This window comes from Equus przewalskii, chromosome 2, assembly GCF_037783145.1.
Source record: "Equus przewalskii isolate Varuska chromosome 2, EquPr2, whole genome shotgun sequence".
Classification (NCBI taxonomy): domain Eukaryota; kingdom Metazoa; phylum Chordata; class Mammalia; order Perissodactyla; family Equidae; genus Equus; species Equus przewalskii.
This window is the reverse complement of record NC_091832.1, coordinates 42,991,598-43,011,241: the sequence shown is the minus strand read 5'-3', so window position 1 is coordinate 43,011,241 and position 19,644 is coordinate 42,991,598. Positions and strand designations below refer to the sequence as shown.

Here is a 19,644-nt window from a genome sequence, read left to right as displayed (position 1 = left end):
TTTAGTACAACTTAAGATAACAGGTGAGAACTTACTCTTAGAGAATCAGAAAACTATATTTGGGAATTATTGACCTCTGTATAGGCCCCTATTAGAAAAACAAATCAGACTTCTTCTTGTCACACTGTTGAGATAGAGTGTACATGTCCTGAGAAATGGCTGCCTCTGTTTGGCTAAAACCATCCCCTCACACCCGTTTTGGGGAAACAAATGTTATCATGCAGCGTGCAGCACTGCAAACTGTCTGTGACGCACACAGCGTGCACTGGCTTCAGAAGTTAGACCTTAAAGTCACACTTACATCTACATTCACTTACACACTTACATTCTGAAATTAAGGCAAGCTCTTAATTATTTGTCAGTAAAGAGAAATATTCTTAGAGCTTACAATCTCTTCCCTGATACCCCATCTATACCAGGCAGCCATATTCAGAAACCAAGGCAAACTTTAATATTAAAAAATACAGGCTGGAAGTGATAGTGGACAAATAACTTGCCAATATGACTCTATAACTTTTCCCATGACTTCTATGACTCTATAACTATTTCATTTAAATTCGATTACTGCAACATGTTTGATAAATAGAACAAAGTACCTTATTGGTATTGTACCGTATTGCTGTCCCATCTGGGAGCAGTGCCCTGAACATCTTTTAAAGCTACCGGGTGGAAGAAAGTAAGGAATTATGAAAATCAGAAAGACTCCACAATCCATGAGTGAAATCATAGAGTTGTGCAGAAGTATGATTCGGTTCAAGATACCCAATAGTCCGGAGTCTGTGAGGAAAGCATTAGTTCAATCTCTCGGCATCCCAGAAGCTGAGTAAACGTGTGTGCAGTTTCCCTAACGTGCATCATGCGGAATTGTAGGGCATTCACAGTGGTCCACCAGGCTAAGAAGAAAGTTATTTGAACAATTAACTTTTTCTAAGATAAGCGTGTTATTGTTACACTTGATTTAATGTAGTAAACTTCGGTTTTGCCGTGTTTTTAGAGCACTTGACGTAGAACAAAGTTTCAGGAAGGGTCATGTCTTCTTCTTTGAAGGTTTTCCCCAGCAATTTACCAGGAGTTTCTTTTGCCATCAGTCCTCAAAAGGGTTTCTGTCTGGGTTTTTTGCTTCAGAAGGTATGGCAGTGCCCTTTCCTCTGGGTGGTTACAGTTTCACGAGATATAGTTGTCACCTGGTGTTGTCTGTTTCTCTTCCAGAGTGAAAGGATTGAAAAAGGCCAAGGAACTTGAAGACACACAGCAGCATCCCTTAGCAATGTGACATTGCTTTCCAGACTGTTTTCATTTCTGTTTTTAGCAGAGACATGCAACAACGACGACACACACGCACGCACATGCACACACACACACACACACATACACACACACAATCCCTCTGCAGTTTTGGGGCGATCAGCTGCAGGATTTTAACAGGAATGTTTTGGTCATTGCATTTGCACTTTCATGGACAACTTTTAATTTGATCAGCAAGACATCTTGGAACTCAATCTTCTGTTGGATCATGGGAAAACAAGACACCACGAGGAATCGAAAGAGGCTTCCTCTTCTTAGGAAGAAGCCGTTTTCCTTCTCATATAGGGCTGTATTCAAACATCGTGTGGAACTGTACAAATATTTATACCAAAAATATAGATAAGAAAAGGTGGGGATGCACTAGCCGCAAAAGAGAAGGCTGTTCCTGCGCCTGCCAGTGATTTCCAAGAAGCTGAATCTTTGGATTGATTCTCGGTGGAGGGCTTAGATCATACCTTATTGGGTCCGTGTGTTCTCATTTCCTTCACTGTTTTTATTTCATTTTGTTTGTTTGTTTTTGTTTTAATCTCTACAGCACACTTAATGCAACTTTTAAAATCTACAGGTTTTTAACGTCTTGTGGAAATTTGCAGAGGGGCGGGTGTGTGGTCAACGGGTAATGCATGGGAGATCATGAGAAACAGCTGACAGAGGTTAAACTTATTTTCCTGTCCCCACCACCTTCCAAGGACCTGCGAGGATAGTAATCATCTTGTCCCTTTTCTCATGTCCAGCACTTTAATTTTTTTGCCTTACTTTCACGTGCAATGAGAATTACTTAGAGAATGGGTAAAGCATGTAGCTTTTTTTAGTAACCTTGGAAACTGTAGTCATTCTAAGGAGTCATAAACTTTGCCTGGACATTTACCACCTAAAAGATCAGTGTGGTGCTGCGTTCTGGCCAGTAAATTCCATATTTTTGGCTATATCTCATCCAAACTGAGCAGTTTCTGTGTATATATAGAAGGTAGAAATGGAAAGTGAGAAAATATTTGAAAGGGATTATATTAATTGCTAAATATTTTATTCACAAAGGTCAATAACATGGCAAGATAAAATTATTTGTATAGTTTTGTCTGAATGAGCGAGAAAAATGTGGATGTATTGTTTGTATATATTGTATATATTAAAACAAAGAGATATGTGCATGAAATCAAGAAAAAAGAAAAGAACAAAAGCAAAGCATTAGTGGCTATGGTCTGTAAAATGAAACAAAAAAACTTTATTTCACTATAAGAGTACTTTATTTTAAATGTTCTTTAGAAGAACATTTTGCTAAAGCATGACTAAACTGCAAAAAAAAAAGAGCTACTGTATTTAGACTTAGGAAAAAAGGCAGAGTAACATTACTTAAAAAAAAGGATATGTTTACATTTAATTTTGGCTACCAGGAGTTTATTTTATTTTATTTAAAAAAATTTTTTTTGCCAATGGTGCCAAGTAATGTGAATGCTAATATTGCTTAAGAAAATTAAGTTAATTTTGCTAAACGGATAATCATAAGATGAATCAGTATATAGCTTAACACCGTCCACTCACTCCAACAAAGAACACTTAGAATGATCAAAACCTGACAAAAGAAATAGTATGAAAAGTAGAAAAAATGTCTCATGTTTTCATATCTCCTGCTGGAAATCAGAAAATGTAATAAAGAATTGCACAAAAAATAACTAAAAATTAAAAAGATGCAAACTGGTCTTGTAGGGATGTCACGGTATATTACTATTTCCACATAATGAGGAGCCAAAGAAATCTGATGCTTTTAAAAATTAAACTACTCATGTTAAATTGAGAGAATAAAGTTCGCATTTGCTGATGCCAGTTTAAAATTCCCAGGTTAAAGTTTCAGAATCAGTTGGTGTAAAGCTGAGATAATTGTTTTTTCTTGGTTCTGGCTGCCAACTGTAAGTTAAAATTCAAGGCTTGTTGTGAAGCCTAAAAATATTCACAAGTACGCTTTTAAACTGGTGTCTTTAGAAGGAAGGTAGATACAAAAAGATTGTGGTAAAACTGGGGTCAGTGCTCTTGGTGCCTTTTCTATAATTGTACTTGTTTTTTAATTACTTCCTTTCACTGCCAACCTCGAATTACTGTACAGTATACGTCTTACCGCTTGTGATCAGCTTTGACAACAGTGACAGCCCCACAGTCAGTAGCCCCCTGTACATGTGTAAACTGAGCTGACTCAATTTTGTTTTTAAATGTGTGGGTTAAGTTGCAGCTGTTGCAGTCCCCCAAACACCTATTATTTGACACAGTTTGGCCTATAGGAGGACACTGAGTAATTTACACACACACAATTGCATTCATAAATGGGAATAGAATGTGAAAGCCAGCTCTTTCAGAATATCCTATATTAATACTGAATTTAGATATGTTTATTCCATTTATTATGGTACAAATAACTGATCTTTCGACAAGAGTAATGACCTCAGTGGATTTGCTTTAACAAACCTCACATTCATTTATTTATTTTTTAATGTTTCACATGCTACATTATTAGCTGAGTAAGTTAGAAAATTCTGGAAGATAAAAACTTGCATAGAATTAGGAGGGTTCTTACGGAGGGGATAGGAAGTAGGTTCAGAATCTACCAGTGTAACCTACCGATACAGGTGTGAATCCTAGGTGAGGTGAGAATGCACTTCCACTCAAACAGAGCATTTCTGACCGCTTTTTCTTGGTTGTGAATCTTAATTTTGAATATAAGATGATAGGTAAGCGCAGCTTTCTTGGATAATCTGAATTCCCAAGTGCCAGGAGTAGGATTTCATTATAAAATTAATAGCTAATCTTATTCTGTCTCCTGAAGACTTAATTGCTACTCTTGTTACCCATTTGAAATCAGCTGTACTGTGTGAACGAAATAAAGACAATAACTCGAACCCCTCTCTGGCTGCACGGTCGCTTATGGCAGTTCCACACAGTAGTTGGCGCCCAATGGGGGGTCCCTGAGACTTGCATGTAAAACTAGTCTAGATGTCTTCTTTTTTGTAAGTTTTATTTTTGTAATTGTGCATGTAAAGCATCATTGAATCAATGGATCTGTTGAAGAACTCAGCTGCTGGAAACCATGCAAAATGTTTTGAATTGCCCTTAAAATATGGAAAATGTTTTCTGAATGCTTTATATTCTTTCTGCTGTAAATTAAAAATGAAGAAAATTTCCCCATACTATGTGTGTGTTTTGCTTTAACTTTACCTGATATTGAAATCCAAGGTGATCAGCACATTTAAACCATATGAAATAATTTCAGGTATTTCCTTCCATCCAGATACAGTGGGTCTTTTTTGGTTTTTTTGAGCGAGATTAGCCCTGAGCTAACATCTGCTGTCAATCCTCCTCTTTTTGCTGAGGAAGGCTGGCCCTGAGCTAACATCCATGCCCATCTTCCTCTCTGTGGGATGCCTACCACAGCATGGTGTGCCAAGCAGTGCCATGTCTGCACCCGGGATCTGAACTAGCGAACCCCGGGCCACCGAAGTGGAAGGTGCGAACTTAACCGCTGGGCCACCAGCCCACCCCCAGATACAATGTTTTGACACTGAATGTTAAATAGTTTCGGATATGTCCATGAAAGAAAAAAATCTCTTAGTAGAGCCACTGTTCCTTGAACACTTGCTTTTCAATTATCTTCTCAGGGACTTCTCAACATGTCAATCATTTGTCTAAGTGCAGTTATTTGAAAGATAAAGACACCAATCTAAATTCACTTTTTCAGTTAAAATCTCTGAAGTTTTAAAAGCTGCTCTCCAGCTGACAGCTGCTGTCAGTCTGAGTATTCTCTCATCTTTGTCTCATTCCCTTTTACTGCAGATCCTCATCTTGCCTCCCTGGTAGTTCCTCTTCCATCTAATCTTTCTCAGTGTTGCTGCCCCACAAATTTTGCATAATGGATCTCCCAACTTTCTAGAGCCACTGCATTTAAATAACAATTTCCTCTCTTGTTTATCTTTGCTCTTTATCCAATCTTACTTCCACTATGTCCCAACCTACACCCCCTGGTTGGTCTGTGCAAACCAAGTCTATTTCCACTCATGTCTTTGTCCATCCCTTGCCTGGAAAGTGCTCTTTAGCTGCTTACCCAACTCAAATCCGACCTCTTCTGTGGCACTCGCTCGTTTATTCTCATACACGCTAACATCTCCCTTTTCAAATTACTCCACTTAAAGTTGGAGAAGACAGTTCAGTATTTATTTTATTTTTCATTTCTCATCTAATCTGCCAGTCAACCTATTAGCGTTTGTTAGTATTTTGTTTGTTAAGGTAGGATTTGTCTATGTTGGTAGGACTACTTTCGGTAACAAATATGTTGCAAAGTCAATCACTGCATTCACATTTGTGCCTCCGCCTCCATCCAACGAAAAGCTGAGGACCTGCTCTGTGCTAGGGCCCAGGAATACAAAAATGCAGAAACGACAGTCCCTGATGTAAACCTATAAACAGATTATAATATGGTCTGTGCAATGACAAACATCTGTTGTCACAAATAAGTGCAAGAAGAGAGGGAATCTAACCCAATCCATGCCTGTGATAAATACCCCAAACGGACTTATCTCAATTTAAACAGTTTCTTGGAAACACGTGGTCTCCAGGACCACCAGGTAAATGAGGGACACAGGCTGTCTCCAATATTGTCACGGCCACAAAAATGGCCCAAGGGCCCAGAATACCGTTTAACGCCCCGACCCTTATTTGCCTACACAGTCCCCTTCTGGAGCCTAAGGCATCACGTGCCCTCTGGTCCGCACCGGCGGCGGTGAGGAGGGCCAGCCGGCGCTCACCGACCGGCCCCCAGCGCGGCCGCAGTCCGCTGCAGCTTCGCAACCCCCTCACCCGCGGCCACGCCCGCCGCCTCACGACGCACTCCGGCCTAGTCTCGCCAGGCCACGCCCCTTCCGGCGCGCCCCCGCCCATCCGTCGGCCCCGCCTGGTGACGTCATCGCCCCGGCGCCGCTGCAGCCGCTCCGCTCAGGTCCCCGGCCTCCGGTGCCGCTGCGCCACTCAGTAGACCCTCGCCCGCAGCCGCCGCCGCCAAAATGTGAGTGACACGACGCGAGGCGGCCTCGGGCCCCGGGGACGGCGGCCCACGGCTGGCACCCCTGCTTGGCCGGGTCCCACCGCCCGCCGCTTGGAGGCGGGCCGAGACTGCGGGGGCTCCCGAGGCCTGGGGTGGGCGGCGGCCCCGGGGTTGCGGGCTGCAGATGGGCCGGGCCGACCCCGAGGCACAGCCGACCGCCCCGAAGGGCCCCGCGGCCTTCGGACGACGCGGAAGGGACGAGGGCGGGGCGGCGGGGACTTCCCGGGGGTGGGGAGCGCCCCCCACCCCGCCCCTGTTCCGCCCCACCTCTTTCCCTTCCCCTTCTCCTTCCCCTCAAGATCCCTGAGAGGAGTGGTGGCCGCTGCCTCGGTCTTGGAGCGCCTGCTCGCTGCCTGATGCTGGGCTGGGCTCCGGAAGTTGCTGGGGAAGGACCTTGGCTCTGCCTTGAGGCACCTGTGGTCAGAGTGGACTCAGGAGCATAGCGTAGCTGTGGGCCCTCTCTCTCTTTTGAAGCAGAAGCACTCTTTTAGTGGCTCTTGAAAACGTGGAGTTTCCCATGGTGACATCCAGAGAATGCTGTCAAGAATCACAAGGACCCTCTGTCACCCTTCCAGCCTGCTCACTGCTCACCTACAGAGGAGAAAGGAATGGGTGCTTTCCCTGGGTTCCTTCTAGGAACTCGGGACACCATTCGAGCGTGTTCTCACTGAGGCTGCTGTGCCAGTAGCGCACAGGGGTTAAGATCTAGATCTGTGGAATTACACAGCACCTGGTCTAAACACAGGCTCCACTGTGGCCAGCGTGTTGACTTTCTAAACCTCACTTTACTTGTCTATAAAAAGGGGTTAATTGTAGTATCTTCCTCAAAAACTTACTAGGATTAAATGAGGAAACGCTTGAAGAAAATGCACCAGTACATGGTCCTTTGCTATAATCTATCAGACAGTAAACTGAGGGCAGGGTTGGGATCTGCTGCGTCCCTGGTCTTTGACACATGATAGGTATAAAATAACTGTTGAATAAAATGAATCAGTGGCTGTTGTATGCAAGACCCATGCTAGGCGCCATCTTGGATACAAGGAAGAGACCTCTAAGACACAGGAGTCTGTGATCTGTTAGGGAAGGTAAGACATTATATATATATCTGAAAAATCAAAGCGTTGCCAACTGAGTAATGCAAGCAATAAGGACTTCACAGCCAGAGTGGTCAAGAAAGCTCTGCCTGTAGAGAAATAAAGCATTTGATGAGGATTTTAAAAGAGGAGCTCCTTTTAAGAGCGGCAGCATTGCTTCATCTCGCCTTTCCCACCCCTCCACTCCCCATCCCCTAACCTGGAGTTCCTAACCTTGTTTCTGTAAATGAATCTATTTCTCCATACTGGAAAAAGGGCATTCTATAATTGTTCATAACTGTGAAAACCATTCTGGCCACAGTGAAAAGATCAGAAGAGTACTGAGTGCATTTAAGTAGATGTATGCCTTAAAACAAGTAATGAAACAGTTGGGAAGTAGCGTCTCCCTATCTTAGCATCAGGGGCCTCAGTGGCACAAAGCGGATCTTATTCAGCCTTCACTTCAGCCCTCGTCGCTTTTAACACGTGGGAGAATCTTGGAAATTATAGAGGAATTAGAAGAAATGCCATTAGAACCTTCGTTCATACTGCAGGAAAGATTTTCTCCTTTAGTTCTGAAATGCCTAACACTGAGGGTCGTGGAATAACATCTTCATACTTACAGAAACGTACTTGGAATCGTAATTTCCTCGTGCCTCTGCATGTTTCAGGTCTACAGCTGCGCCTGCAGGTGCAAGCTCTGCCTCTGGCAGTAGTCGAAGACTTCAGCAGACACAGAATCAAGTGGATGAGGTATTTCTCTGAAATGGTGAAAACATGAATTTTTAACCAACATGGGAACACTCTAGAAATTATTCTGTTTTGAAAAAGTATCATAAAAGTGTGAATATAAAGTAAATTTTGACTGTATCATAAATGTGACAAAAACTCGCCCCCTATTCTTCTGAAAGCCCTGGTCTAAGCTTCTGAGATGTCAGATTCTCCTGGTTTCATGCTTGCTTTCCTGTGACTGAATCACATAACTAAAACACAAACGCCCCTCCCAGAGAACATCCCCTCAAGAACCACTCCATAATACGTATTTTGCCTCAACAAAAAAAAAAGGAAAAGGAAAAGGAACCACTTTATAAAATAGGGTAATAGAATTTTAAGGATTAGGTCTATAAATTGCTCAAGCCAGGACCAGTCCTTCTGACCAGACTTTTCATCAGAATGCTGTTCCAGTAGCCTGACTTACTGTTACCCAGCCTGAGCAGGCCTCTGCAGAATTCACTGTCACTTGTTGCCCATTGACATACAGAAGGCAGATGCTGGCAAACTGCTCTAGCCCCACAGATCTATGTTTGTGGAATTCTTGAGTTAGAGAACCTTCACAGCATCTTTTGTTCTGCCCGAGGTATGCAGACCCACAACAGAAGATTGTTTGAGAAATTCAGACTAGGATTTCCATAGTCCTAAAAGCTGTCAGTGTCCAACAAGGATATGTTGGTCTTTCTGCATTTAGCTACCTTAAAAAGCTGAGAGAAACTTAATGTTAGATTCCATTTTTTAAATCATATGGTAATATTTTGGTCTGATGGTTTTGTTACAAAGTTAATTCTGAAAATTTTATATGTTCATGCTAAGAAACTCATTCGAATTCCATCCTGCATGAAACTTTTGTTTACTTATGAAATCAAATTGGGTCCTTTTTCTTAGCCAAAGGAATTCTAAAGAGAGTTTTTTTAAGTTGAGGTGAAATTCACAACATAAAATTAACCATTTTTAAGTGTACAATTCAGTGGTATTTGGTATATTCACAATATTGTGCAACCATTACTTCTGTGTAGTTTCACAATTTTTTCATCACCCCAGAAGAACACCCTATAAGCAGTTAATCACTCCGCATTCCCCCTTTCTTCCATCCCCTGGTAACCTCTAATTAGCTTTCTGTATCCATAGATTTGCCGGTTCTGGATATATAATATAAAAGAGATCATACAATCTGTGGCCTTTTGTGTCTGGCTTCTTTCACTTAGCACGATGTTTTCAGTGTTCATCCAAGTTGTAGCATCTATCAGTGCCTCGTTCCTTTTATGGCTGAGTAGTATTCCACTGCATGTGTACACTTTTGATTTGTTTATTCATTCATCTGTTGATGGATTTTTTTAGTCGTTTCCACCTTTTGGCTATTATGAATAATGCTGCTATAAATATTTGCGTACAAGTTTCTGTGTGGACATATGTTTTCATTTCTCTTGGGTATGTTATCTAGTAGAATTGCTGGGTTATATGGTAACTCTGTGTTTAACTTTTTGAGGAACCTCCATACTTTTCCCTAGTGGCTGCACCATTTTATTTTCCCCACTAGCAGTGTTCAAGTTTCCTGTTTCTATCACCAACACTTGTTATTTTCCGTTTTTTTAATTATAGCCATCCTAGTGGGTATGAAGTAGTATCTCTGATTGTGGTTTTGATTTGCATTTCCTTAATGACCAGTGATGTTAAGTATCTTTTCAGTGCTTGTTGGCCATTTGTATATATCCTTTGTAGAAATGTCCGTTTAAGTCCCTTGCCCGTTTTTTAATTGGGTAGTTTCTCTTTTTGTTGTTGAGTGATAAGAGTTCTTTATATATTCTGGATATTAAATCCTTTACAGATACATGATTTGCAAATATTTTCTTCCATTCTATGAATTTTCTTTTCATATCCTTGATAATGTCTTTTGATGCACAAAAGGTTTTAATTTTTATAAAGTCCAATTTATCTATTTTCCTTGTTGCTCTTGCTTTTGGTGTCAAATCCATTGATCCATTTTGAGTAATTTTTGTATATGGGGTGAGATAGGGATCCAGCTGCATTCTTTTGTATGTGGCTATCCACTTGTCCCGGCACCATTTGTTGAAGAGACTGTTCTTTCCCCCATTGAATAGTCTTGGCACCCTTGTCAAATCAATTTGTGTTGTTTGGGTTGATTTCTGGACTCTCAATTCTATTCCATTGGTCTATATGTTTATCCTTATGCCAGAACCACACTATGATTATTGTAGCTTTGTAGTAAGTTTTGAAATTGGAAAGTGTGAGTCTTCCAATTTTGTTTTTCTTTTTCAGTATTGTTTTGGCTATTTGGGGTCCCTTGCAATTCCTTAAAAATTTGAGGATTGGCTTTTCCACTTCTGTAAATAAATTTTTAAAAAAGGCCATTGGAATTTTGATAGAGATTGTGTTGAATCTGTACATATGTACATCACTTTGGGGGGGTAGCACCATCTTAACAATATTGTCTTCCAGTCTATGTACATTGGATGTCTTCCTATTTAATTAGGGGTTTAATTTCAGCAGTTTTAATAGTTTTTAGTGTGCAAGTCTTTTACCTCCTTGGTTCAATTTATCCCTACATATTTTATTCTTTTGGATGCTATTGTATATGGAATTGTTTTCTTAATTTTCTTTTCTTTGCTAGTATAGGAAACACATTGATTTATGGATGTTGATCTTGGACTCTGAAACTCTACTGAATTTGTTTATTAACTCAAGTAGGTTTTTTGTGTGAATTCTTTGGGATTTTCTATGTATGATATCATCTGCAAATAGTGATCATTTTACTTCTTCCTTTCCAATTTGAATTCCTTTTATTTCTTTTTCTTGCCTAATTGCTCTGGCCAGAACTTCCAGAAGAGTGTTGAGCAGCAGTAGAAAGTGGGCATCCTTGTTTCTGATCTGAGGGGAAAAGCTTTTTGTCTTTCACAAAAACATCCATGTCTTGAGCATGGATGTTAATGCCCTTTATCATGTTAAGGAAGTTCCCTTCTGTTCCTGGTTTGCTGAGTGTTTTCATCATGAAAGGGTGAGCCCCCCTTTTTTTTAAATTAAAGTTTGGCTCAAAGTAATAAAGTGATGAGCTGAAAAAAATGTGCCAGTGAATTTTATTGAGAACTTTTGTTCTTCCTTTCCTTTATGAGTAACTTGGTGTGATCATATTCATTCAGGTGGTGGACATCATGAGAGTCAACGTGGATAAGGTACTGGAAAGAGATCAGAAGCTCTCTGAGTTAGATGACCGTGCAGATGCACTGCAGGCAGGAGCTTCCCAATTTGAAACAAGTGCTGCCAAGTTGAAGAGAAAATATTGGTGGAAGAACTGCAAGGTAATTCTCTTGCCTGGTCTTTACATTAAGTCACCTCTGTACTCTCAGAGGGTCAGCAAAGGCAACCAATACTGGACTTTGATGCATCTTGGAGGTGAGCTTGAGCTCCCACACATGGAAATTTGGATTGACTCCGAATCTAAAACACTGGCTGCACATCCTGTTGCTATCCTACAACTAGGAATTCTCCATGATCTGTGGCTGGCCTTAAGAAACACATAGAACAGGAGCATCCAAAACCAACCACAGACATAAGCCCCTCCAACCCTCTACCCCAGCGAAGCCCTGAATACAGATTGACAGGAAAGGCCTGGAACAGGTCAGTTGTGTGTGGTTCTGTGAATGGCTCCAACGTCAAAAGAAAGAGCTGCTCGAAAGCCACAGTGTGCTCCACAGAAGAGCAGAAAGCAGCTACACAAGGAGCATGGCCCAAAGCAGATTTTATACAGCTACCAAAGAGATGTGATGCGATCAGATCCCAAATATATCCCGCCTCTTCCTGGAGTAGAAGTGACACTTCCTGGATACACGGGATGAGCTCAGTAGCCCGCCCTTCTGTGGAAAACTTGTGTACACAAACATATGCCTATCTAGAGACCACAGATCATTTGAAGATCTTATAAAAAGCAGATAAGTAACCTTCAGGCCCTAGTTGAGAACATTACATTTAGGCTTTAAAAATTATGCATTATTTCAGATTGTAGTGCACCTTAATTTCTCTTTTAGTGACTAGAATGGTAATAGATGATACTCTTCAGTAAGGACATTAATCTATTTTCAGAATGTAAAATGGACATATGTTTCGTTACAGATGTGGGCAATAGGGATTATCGTCGTGGTCATCATCATCATCATCATCATCGGTGAGTTCTTCTGTCTAACTGGGGGACATGTCTCTGTTCACAGTTGATTTCATGTACAAGAACTCAGAATAAAATTTCCCTTAGAAATATTAGTTTATTCCAAAGATTTTTGTTTTCTTTAGTAAATGTTTTAAGTACTTGAGTGTTATATGATTAAAGTCTGAGATTTTTGATATAAACATGGAACCTCTGAAGTTAGAGAAAAATGTATTCATTTCCACTGACCTGTTAGTTTTCTCTCTGAATATATTTTCATCAGATACTTCCTTTTATGTGGAAGAGTACAGTCTGGTGATTAAAAGCATGGATTCACCCTAGCTCCACCACCATCCAGCTCTGGGCCTTGTGCAAGTAATTTAATAGCTCTGAGCCTCAGTTTCCTCATTTGTAAAATGGGGATAATAGTAGTGCCTACCTCATATGTTCGTTATAGGATGAAACTGGTTAATATGCAAAAAGCACTTAAGATGGTACCTGGCATATACTGATAAGTTATATAAATGAATAAATACACAAACAACACACAACTATGGTTACTATTATTCTTACTACCACTACTCTATGCAATATCGGAACAACCCATTGCCATTTTTAGCCCAGTACATGGGGACTATTTAAAGAAACGTCTTCAGCCCTTTCCCTTGACAGTCTCCTTTAGCCCTCTACAAAATGTAGAGAAGCCACTAGGAGGAAATTGGCCAGATTGAATTTCTGTTCACATTTAGACTGCAGCACAGGAGTTCATTCTGGGTTTGCACTGAAAGACTAAACTGCTCTTTTCCCTGCTTCTTTGCATCTCCCCTGCTTTCATCAGTGTGGAGCTTTTCTTAATGAAGAACCAATGGAACGCCAGCCCGCTGTTCAAGAACCCTCTTCAAGACTTTTCACTTAGAACCTGCCACATTATCAAGCTTACCTACTGTTATATCTAAAATGATTATTTTCTGTTAGTTACTGTAAAGTTTGGTTTCTAGGAAATGTGCCTTTGTTTTTTAATATGCACTCCAAACCAGAAGTGTAGTCAGCCCAGCTCGCATTTTGCACAGTGCCTTTACAGATTTACATATGGGCTGATGAAGAGGACTTCTTAAGTTCCAGAGTGTAATAGCCTAGAAGTAATATTGTCTGATTAATTGCCATTAATTCCAGTTAAGGGAATTTGTTCTAAGTTAGCTGTCCTTGTCATATGATGTTATCTTCATGTGACATTATCTTCATATGACGTTATCTTCATATAAACCTTTGGCTAATCAGATTTCCAGTTTGTGCCTTCTAGAAAACACTACTGCCTAACACAATTCTGTGACAATATCCGGTTGTGCCTTATTTTGCTATTTTTCTGATTCCCTATAAGAGAAATCTCTACTGTTTATAAGCACTACTGACTCTTTCGCTGTATTTAAAATAAGATGCTGGTAAAGAGTTTTTGCTCTTACATTAGATATGAAGATGTTCACTTTCTTGTTATTGTTATGTATCACTTGCTAAAAATATGATTTTAATCAGAAATAATAACCTCTTTAAAACATTTTTATAGAACTATGGCTGTGACCAAAGTTTCTATTTTGCCAAAAAGTTAAATCCCAGTAAAATGTCCTTAAGTTTGTTCCTGCCAGATAGATTTAGAAAAGTGACAAATGGAGCTCAAAGCGCCCTTCAGAATTCAAACTGTAACATCGGGTGTGAACCTTCTCCGTCCTGACAGACCTTTCTTGCCTTTGAAATGCTGTCGGTGGTGCGACTCCACTTCCTAGTCAGCATCTTTCCCAGGGGTTTGAGAAGGTTTGGGCCAGACTCTGACCATCTCCCACCTCCAGACAGTGTTACCCAGCAGTTTGCAGATGGATCAGCGGTGGACGCCAGTATGTTTCTAATAATTACGCGAGCAACAATTCTGTAGCCTTCAAGTGAGACCTTCTGTGAACTGGTGTTTATCTGACCCAGTCCCGTAGACTACAGCTTTTGGAGTGTGTTTCCAGTTTTTATCCACATTCTACTTTCTGAACCTGTTTTCTGAGCGACACTTTCCCTCAGGCATTGGTCGGGGTGGACGACTGTTCACAGAGGATGGCTCACCACGCCACTCCTCGCTGTCACAGACGGTCTGCACAAGACGCTGCTTTGGGAATAGCCGTTGTCCTGATTCTGAGAGACTTGCTGGGCACACGAGACTTTGACCAGCAGGGCATGTGGCTTAAGGATGGGAGTTGAGGTAGGGATGCAAACAGGCGAGGAGGCACTGCGGGAGAAACAGGTTTACCACCCCGTGGCCCCTTGTTACTGGAATATTCTAAAATTCCTGTTCACATGCTAGTATGTGACTTACAAAGCAACAGCAGTTGAGGTGCACCAGGACACGGGTTCCATTTCTTTAACAGCTGTTCCCCTGATGCCCCTGAGAGGATGTAATGTTGAAAACGCCTTGCAGCATGCTCAGTTATGAGAAGAAAACAGACGGTAGCCCACCCTCAGCTCAGGGTCTCTGGCCGGGTCTGACTCTGAAACCTTGGTGCTCTCTCCTTGGCCTCAATGCTCAGTCCCATGTAACCCACTGGCTCCTGCATTAACCCAGGAATACCTCGCTTGTATCTGTGTATTTAGCTGGGAACTTGCCCCTATAATGAACTTAATAAAGTGTTTATAAACATAACTCTGGTACCCATGTTGCTTGTGGAGGAAAAGCTGCGCCTGGTCCAAGTCCTGAAATGGCTGCTCCCCCCACCTCTCCCGTAGAAGCCCCCAGACTCCACCTTGTCTTCTTTCTCACTGTCCCCTCCCTAGAGCTCTGGTTTCCAGTACCCAGAATTTCCCCACAGCCTCGTCAACAGGAGCAAACCACTCCCCTCTGAAAAGTGCTCTTCGGTATAGGAGATGAGTGGGGAGTTGGTTTTCTCATGATTACCAAAATGTTAAGGATTGGAAATATGTGGGCTTTCCAAAGTGCCGTGCAGAGCCAGCCCTGTGTGTGGGAGAATAGATGGCTGCTGCCTACATGGGACGTGAGGAAGATAATTTGGATGGGTAGGGGACATCTCCAGACACATAGCTCCTGTTTTGATTCCGCCTATCTTCCCCCTTAAATACACTTCACTCTTAGTCCGCAGCCCCTAGTGAACAATAATATGGGTAGAAGTAGACTTTTGCATACAGTCAAATGCCAGTTTTCCTATGAAATCCTACTGGGAGGGAAGAGTTGCACGTGTTTCCACTGCCTTGGATAGAAGGTCCCTGCTGTTGTCTGACATGCTATTGTGTTTTGGATAAGCACTAACTGTAGAACTGTGCCTTTTGTTTGGCACCTTTATATAATGAAATCTATATGAACTTTCGGTGCCATTTTCAAAATTTTTAAGGAAAATCTACCATAATTGGGCTCCCCTTTCTCTGCCTCCCCCCTCAAATGTCAGGGTTCCTTAGGGCTGGGTCCTGAGCCAGCTTCTCTTTCCATTCTGCATACTCTCCCTGGGCAATCTTAGCTATTCCCGTGAAATCTCCACTCATTAATCTACTGATGATTCCTGGCCTGTTGGACATGGGCCTCTCAAACTCAACATTTACCACACAGAATTAAGCATTCCCCTGCCTCTTGCTTCTCTTCCCATCATTAATGGTGTCCACTCCAGAGAATGGACCCACCCGGGGTCCATGCTAGACAAGTCCACTGGACTTGCTGATAACTTTGCTCACCATATATATCACTCAGGATTTGCTGGGGGTATGCTATGTAGCAAACTTCCCCCAAATCTCAACAGCTTAAAGTTTTGTCCTTGCTCGTGCTACATGTCCAAGGTCAGTCAGCAGGAAGGCTCCAGCATCAGTCCCTCAGGGAGGGACTTGTGTAAGCGTTGATTTCGGGTGATGGCTGCTGCAGGAAGGAACAGCAGGAACTGTGCACTGGCTCTCAGAGCTGCTGCCTGGGAGTGGAGCCAGCAGCTCTGCGCACATTCCATTGGCCAAAGCAAGTCACAGGAGGAGGCCTAGCCTCAGAGGCGGTGGGACGCAATCCTACCTGTCACTTGAAGGAGAAATGGGACGTTTATGAGCCTGTGTCTTCACAACTGCAATTTCAGTCAAAGCGTAGGGGGCAAGTTTCCCTGCTCTTGTATTTTCTAATGAGTTGTGCCTCCTACATGATAATTCTATATTTGCATCACTAATAAATTGTGTTTAAAGCATGGTGATTTTTTTTTGGTTTGAGGATTAATTGTGTGCTTTAAAATTGACCAGACTGCTTAGTGCGTGTAAATGTAAGCATCCTTACAACTGAGCTGCTTTTCATACTAGCAAAAAACTCAATTTGTAAAACTGGAATTTACTAAATAAACCAATTACGGCATAATCATTAGAAAATAATTGGAGGGGCCGGCCCTGTGGTGCAGCAGTTAAGTGCACACGTTCCACTTCTCAGCAGCCCGGGGTTTGCCGGTTCAGATCCCAGGTGCGGACATAGCACCACTTGGCAAAAGCCATGCTGTGGTAGGCGTCCCATGTATAAAGTAGAGGAAGATGGGCACGGATGTTAGCTCAGGGCAAGTCTTCCTCAGCAAAAAGAGGAGGATTGGCAGTAGTTAGCTCAGGGCTAATCTTCCTCAAAAAAAAAAATAATAATTGGATTTTTTCTCATCCTTTAAATAGCAAGCTAAGTGCATTTAAAAGTCTAGTGTCTTTATACTGTCAAGACCATGGACAATCCCGTTAACAGAAGTACCTGCCTGTGGCCAAGGCTCTGGCTCGCCAGTCTGAGGAAGGACTTCGCTCCAGCAATTTCCTCGTCTGCAGCTCTTCCCTCCTGCGTCATTCACTTCTCCCTCCTTAGTGGATAACCCATACTTAACAGTGATCCCCACATCCCTCCCTCCAGCAAATAAATGCTTGCGTATAGCTCTTCACGGCAAAATTCCTCCTGACAGCTCCCTACAGTCACTGCCTCCTGTCCCATCTTTATTTCAGTGCACACCATTGAGACCTCTTTAACCAAGGCCACCATCTTGGTAAAGCTCAGGAAGAAATTCTCTGCCCTTGTCTTACTCTGCTTGTCACCAGCATTTGATACAGTTGCCAGCTCTCTCCTTGAAATGCTTTATTATCTAGTTTCTGTGACCCCGCACTCTTCTGGTTTTCTTTCAACCTTAGGTACTGCTCCTTTGCTTGGCTCTCTGCCCGACCTCTGAATCTCCATGTGTCCAAAATCTTGGCCTTTGGCCCTTTTCTCTCTATCTGCGCTCTCTTGGTGACACCATTTCACCCATCACTGTAAACTCCATATAGCCTGTGACAACTCCCAAATGTAAGCTGGATCTCCATTCCTGGCTTCTCCCCTAAGTTCCATGCTGAGAAATCCAACTGCCTACCTGACAACTCCACTTGGATGTGTAACGCACATCTCAAACATAACATGGAAAACAGCTCTCCATTCTCCCCTCATCAAAACTTACCATCCCCAGACTTGCACACCTGTGTCCCATCACACGCAGCACTGCTTAAACCAAAGACCCAGGAGTCATCCTCAATCGCTCTCTTCTTCTCACTACACCGATTCAACTCACCGGCAAGGCTCTATGCCCCTAAATGTATCCCGAGTCCAGTCTCCTCTCATCATCTTTACTGGCACCACCCTAGCCCAAGCTATCAGCCCTCTTCTTGTAATTAACAGCCTCCTGTTAACTGTTTCCCGTGCAGTGGTCTGACCAATCCAGATCCCTATCTTGCTTAAAACTGTCCTCTTTCCACTACCATCAGAAAAAAATCCAAATCGCTTTCCCTAATTACACGGCCCACTGTGATCTGGCCTTTCCTAACTTCTTGACCTCATCTCACCATTCCTCCCTGCGCTTCCTATTCTCCAGGCCAAGTATACTGCCTGTTTCTCAACAACAAACCTGCTCTGCTCCCAGGCCTCTGCAGGTGCTGTTCTCACCACTGGGGCCTCTTCCCCAGCCCCTCCTCACACTCAGGCTTCAATTTCCCCTTCTCAGAGAGCCCTCCCTGATCACCTGGCTAACGTGCCTCTTGCCTCCTTCACCCTGCATGCCTTTCCCCGTTACACTTCATCCCATTAGCTTGTTTCATGTTCTACACAGCACTTTTCACTTTCTAAACTTTATGGAGTTGTTCGTGTTTTATGTCTTAAAACGCAAACTCCCTGAGTGGCAGGGCCTTTTACCACCACTCTCTCCCCACGGACCCCAATCATCCCTGCCCAGATACATACTCAATAAGTATTTGTTGAGTGAATGCAGTTTGTCAAAACAGAGCTTCAGAGACGAGGGAGATCTGCCATCCTTTGGAAAAATAAGGTGGTTTACCCAATACACGATATGAACAACTGCCCTACTTCATCCCCCCACCCCCTCTTTTATATACAGCTCCTTTCATTCACCCAACAAATGCGGAAGAGTTTTGACGTACCAGGCACTGGAGAGGGTCGGAGTTCTGCACTGTACTTTCCATTTTGGATGACTTGAGACACAATCTAAAAGGTGCCTTCAGACTGGTTTTTTTTTTTAAAGGGCTTCTCTACACCTTCCTTTTCTGAAACAGTGTCTTTTACATACAGTTGTCTTCCTCCAGCTGCCAAATGAATCTAGCTTTAAGAAGACCAGGGAAATGGTTAAGTTTCACTGTCGGAATTCCGTTTCTGATAATCGGGTTTGATTTCTCCAGGGCTTCCATACTGCCCGGGTCCTCCAAGACCCTCACCTACGGAGAGAGAGGAGAGCAACGAAGTCAAGAAAGATGGAAACAACGGGAACCCAAGGAGACGCAGAGCTTGCGCTCGGACGTCCCGCGCCTTCTCCCCACGATCGCCTTCACTCCTGCCGCCGGCCCCCCGCTCCTGCCCCTCACGTGGAGACCGCGCCCTCTCCGCCCGGGTCCCGCCCCCTTGTGACTGGCGTCTCGAGGACCCTATCACCGCCGCGCTGGCTCCAGCGGCCCCCTCCCCCCGAGGCCCTGCCCCGGCGCCGGGCAGGGGCCGGGGCGCTGGACTCTCGCGGGCGCGACTCTAGCCTCTTCGGGGGCCCCTCCGCCCCCTGCCTACGCGCCAGCCAGTCGGGATTGGTCGAGCGCCACCTCCGACCGACCCCGCCGTTATGTAACGTGCGCTGGCGCCTTCGCCCCCGCCCACTCGTCTTCGGTTGTGTAACCCGGGCGCCCCAGCGCGGGCCCCGCCCCCGGACCAATGGGGGGCCGCAGGCCCGGCGGCGGCGGCCAATCGCAGGGCCGGGGGCGGGGCC

At 43.3% G+C, this 19,644-nt stretch overlaps 2 protein-coding genes and 2 long non-coding RNA genes across 53 annotated transcripts in view; 3 read left to right on the top strand and 1 right to left on the bottom strand.

Moving 5' to 3' along the window:
* The window catches only part of CAMTA1 (calmodulin binding transcription activator 1), an 853,189-nt gene extending 848,711 nt beyond the window's left edge, over positions 1–4,478 (top strand). For all 48 annotated transcript variants that reach the window (XM_070610969.1, XM_070610946.1, XM_070610968.1 and 45 more), the window contains one exon: positions 1,210–4,478. In XM_070610969.1, coding sequence (XP_070467070.1) covers positions 1,210–1,242 — 33 coding nt within the window. In that variant the 3' untranslated portion in view covers positions 1,243–4,478. The remainder of the gene's footprint in view (positions 1–1,209) is intronic.
* Positions 4,479–5,477: 999 nt separating this feature from the next.
* On the bottom strand, positions 5,478–19,579 carry LOC139082007 (uncharacterized). Of its 3 annotated transcripts, XR_011537606.1 has the most exons (4): positions 19,449–19,579; positions 18,818–19,108; positions 8,082–8,219; positions 5,478–6,922 (listed from the first exon to the last, which is right to left on the bottom strand). It is a non-coding gene; the product is annotated as an uncharacterized lncRNA (long non-coding RNA). The 3 variants fall into 3 exon arrangements; XR_011537605.1 differs by lacking the exon at positions 19,449–19,579 and having other exon boundaries at positions 5,478–6,976; positions 18,818–19,226; XR_011537604.1 differs by lacking the exon at positions 19,449–19,579 and having other exon boundaries at positions 18,818–19,226.
* Positions 6,216–15,059, top strand: VAMP3 (vesicle associated membrane protein 3). Its single transcript, XM_008517997.2, has 5 exons — positions 6,216–6,346; positions 8,130–8,211; positions 11,388–11,546; positions 12,358–12,409; positions 13,224–15,059. Coding segments are annotated over exons 1-5 (312 nt in total). The 5' UTR covers positions 6,216–6,344; the 3' UTR covers positions 13,241–15,059.
* Positions 9,382–11,322, top strand: LOC139082009 (uncharacterized). The gene is made up of 2 exons (XR_011537608.1): positions 9,382–10,934; positions 11,065–11,322. It is a non-coding gene; the product is annotated as an uncharacterized lncRNA (long non-coding RNA).
* Positions 19,580–19,644: the final 65 nt, after the last annotated feature.

Bases quoted from the DNA above. Each gene is read 5' to 3' on its own strand.
- VAMP3 (XM_008517997.2), top strand. The intron at 8,212-11,387 runs GTATTTCTCTGA...ATATTCATTCAG, and splicing joins CACAGAATCAAGTGGATGAG to GTGGTGGACATCATGAGAGT. The intron at 11,547-12,357 runs GTAATTCTCTTG...GTTTCGTTACAG, and splicing joins ATTGGTGGAAGAACTGCAAG to ATGTGGGCAATAGGGATTAT.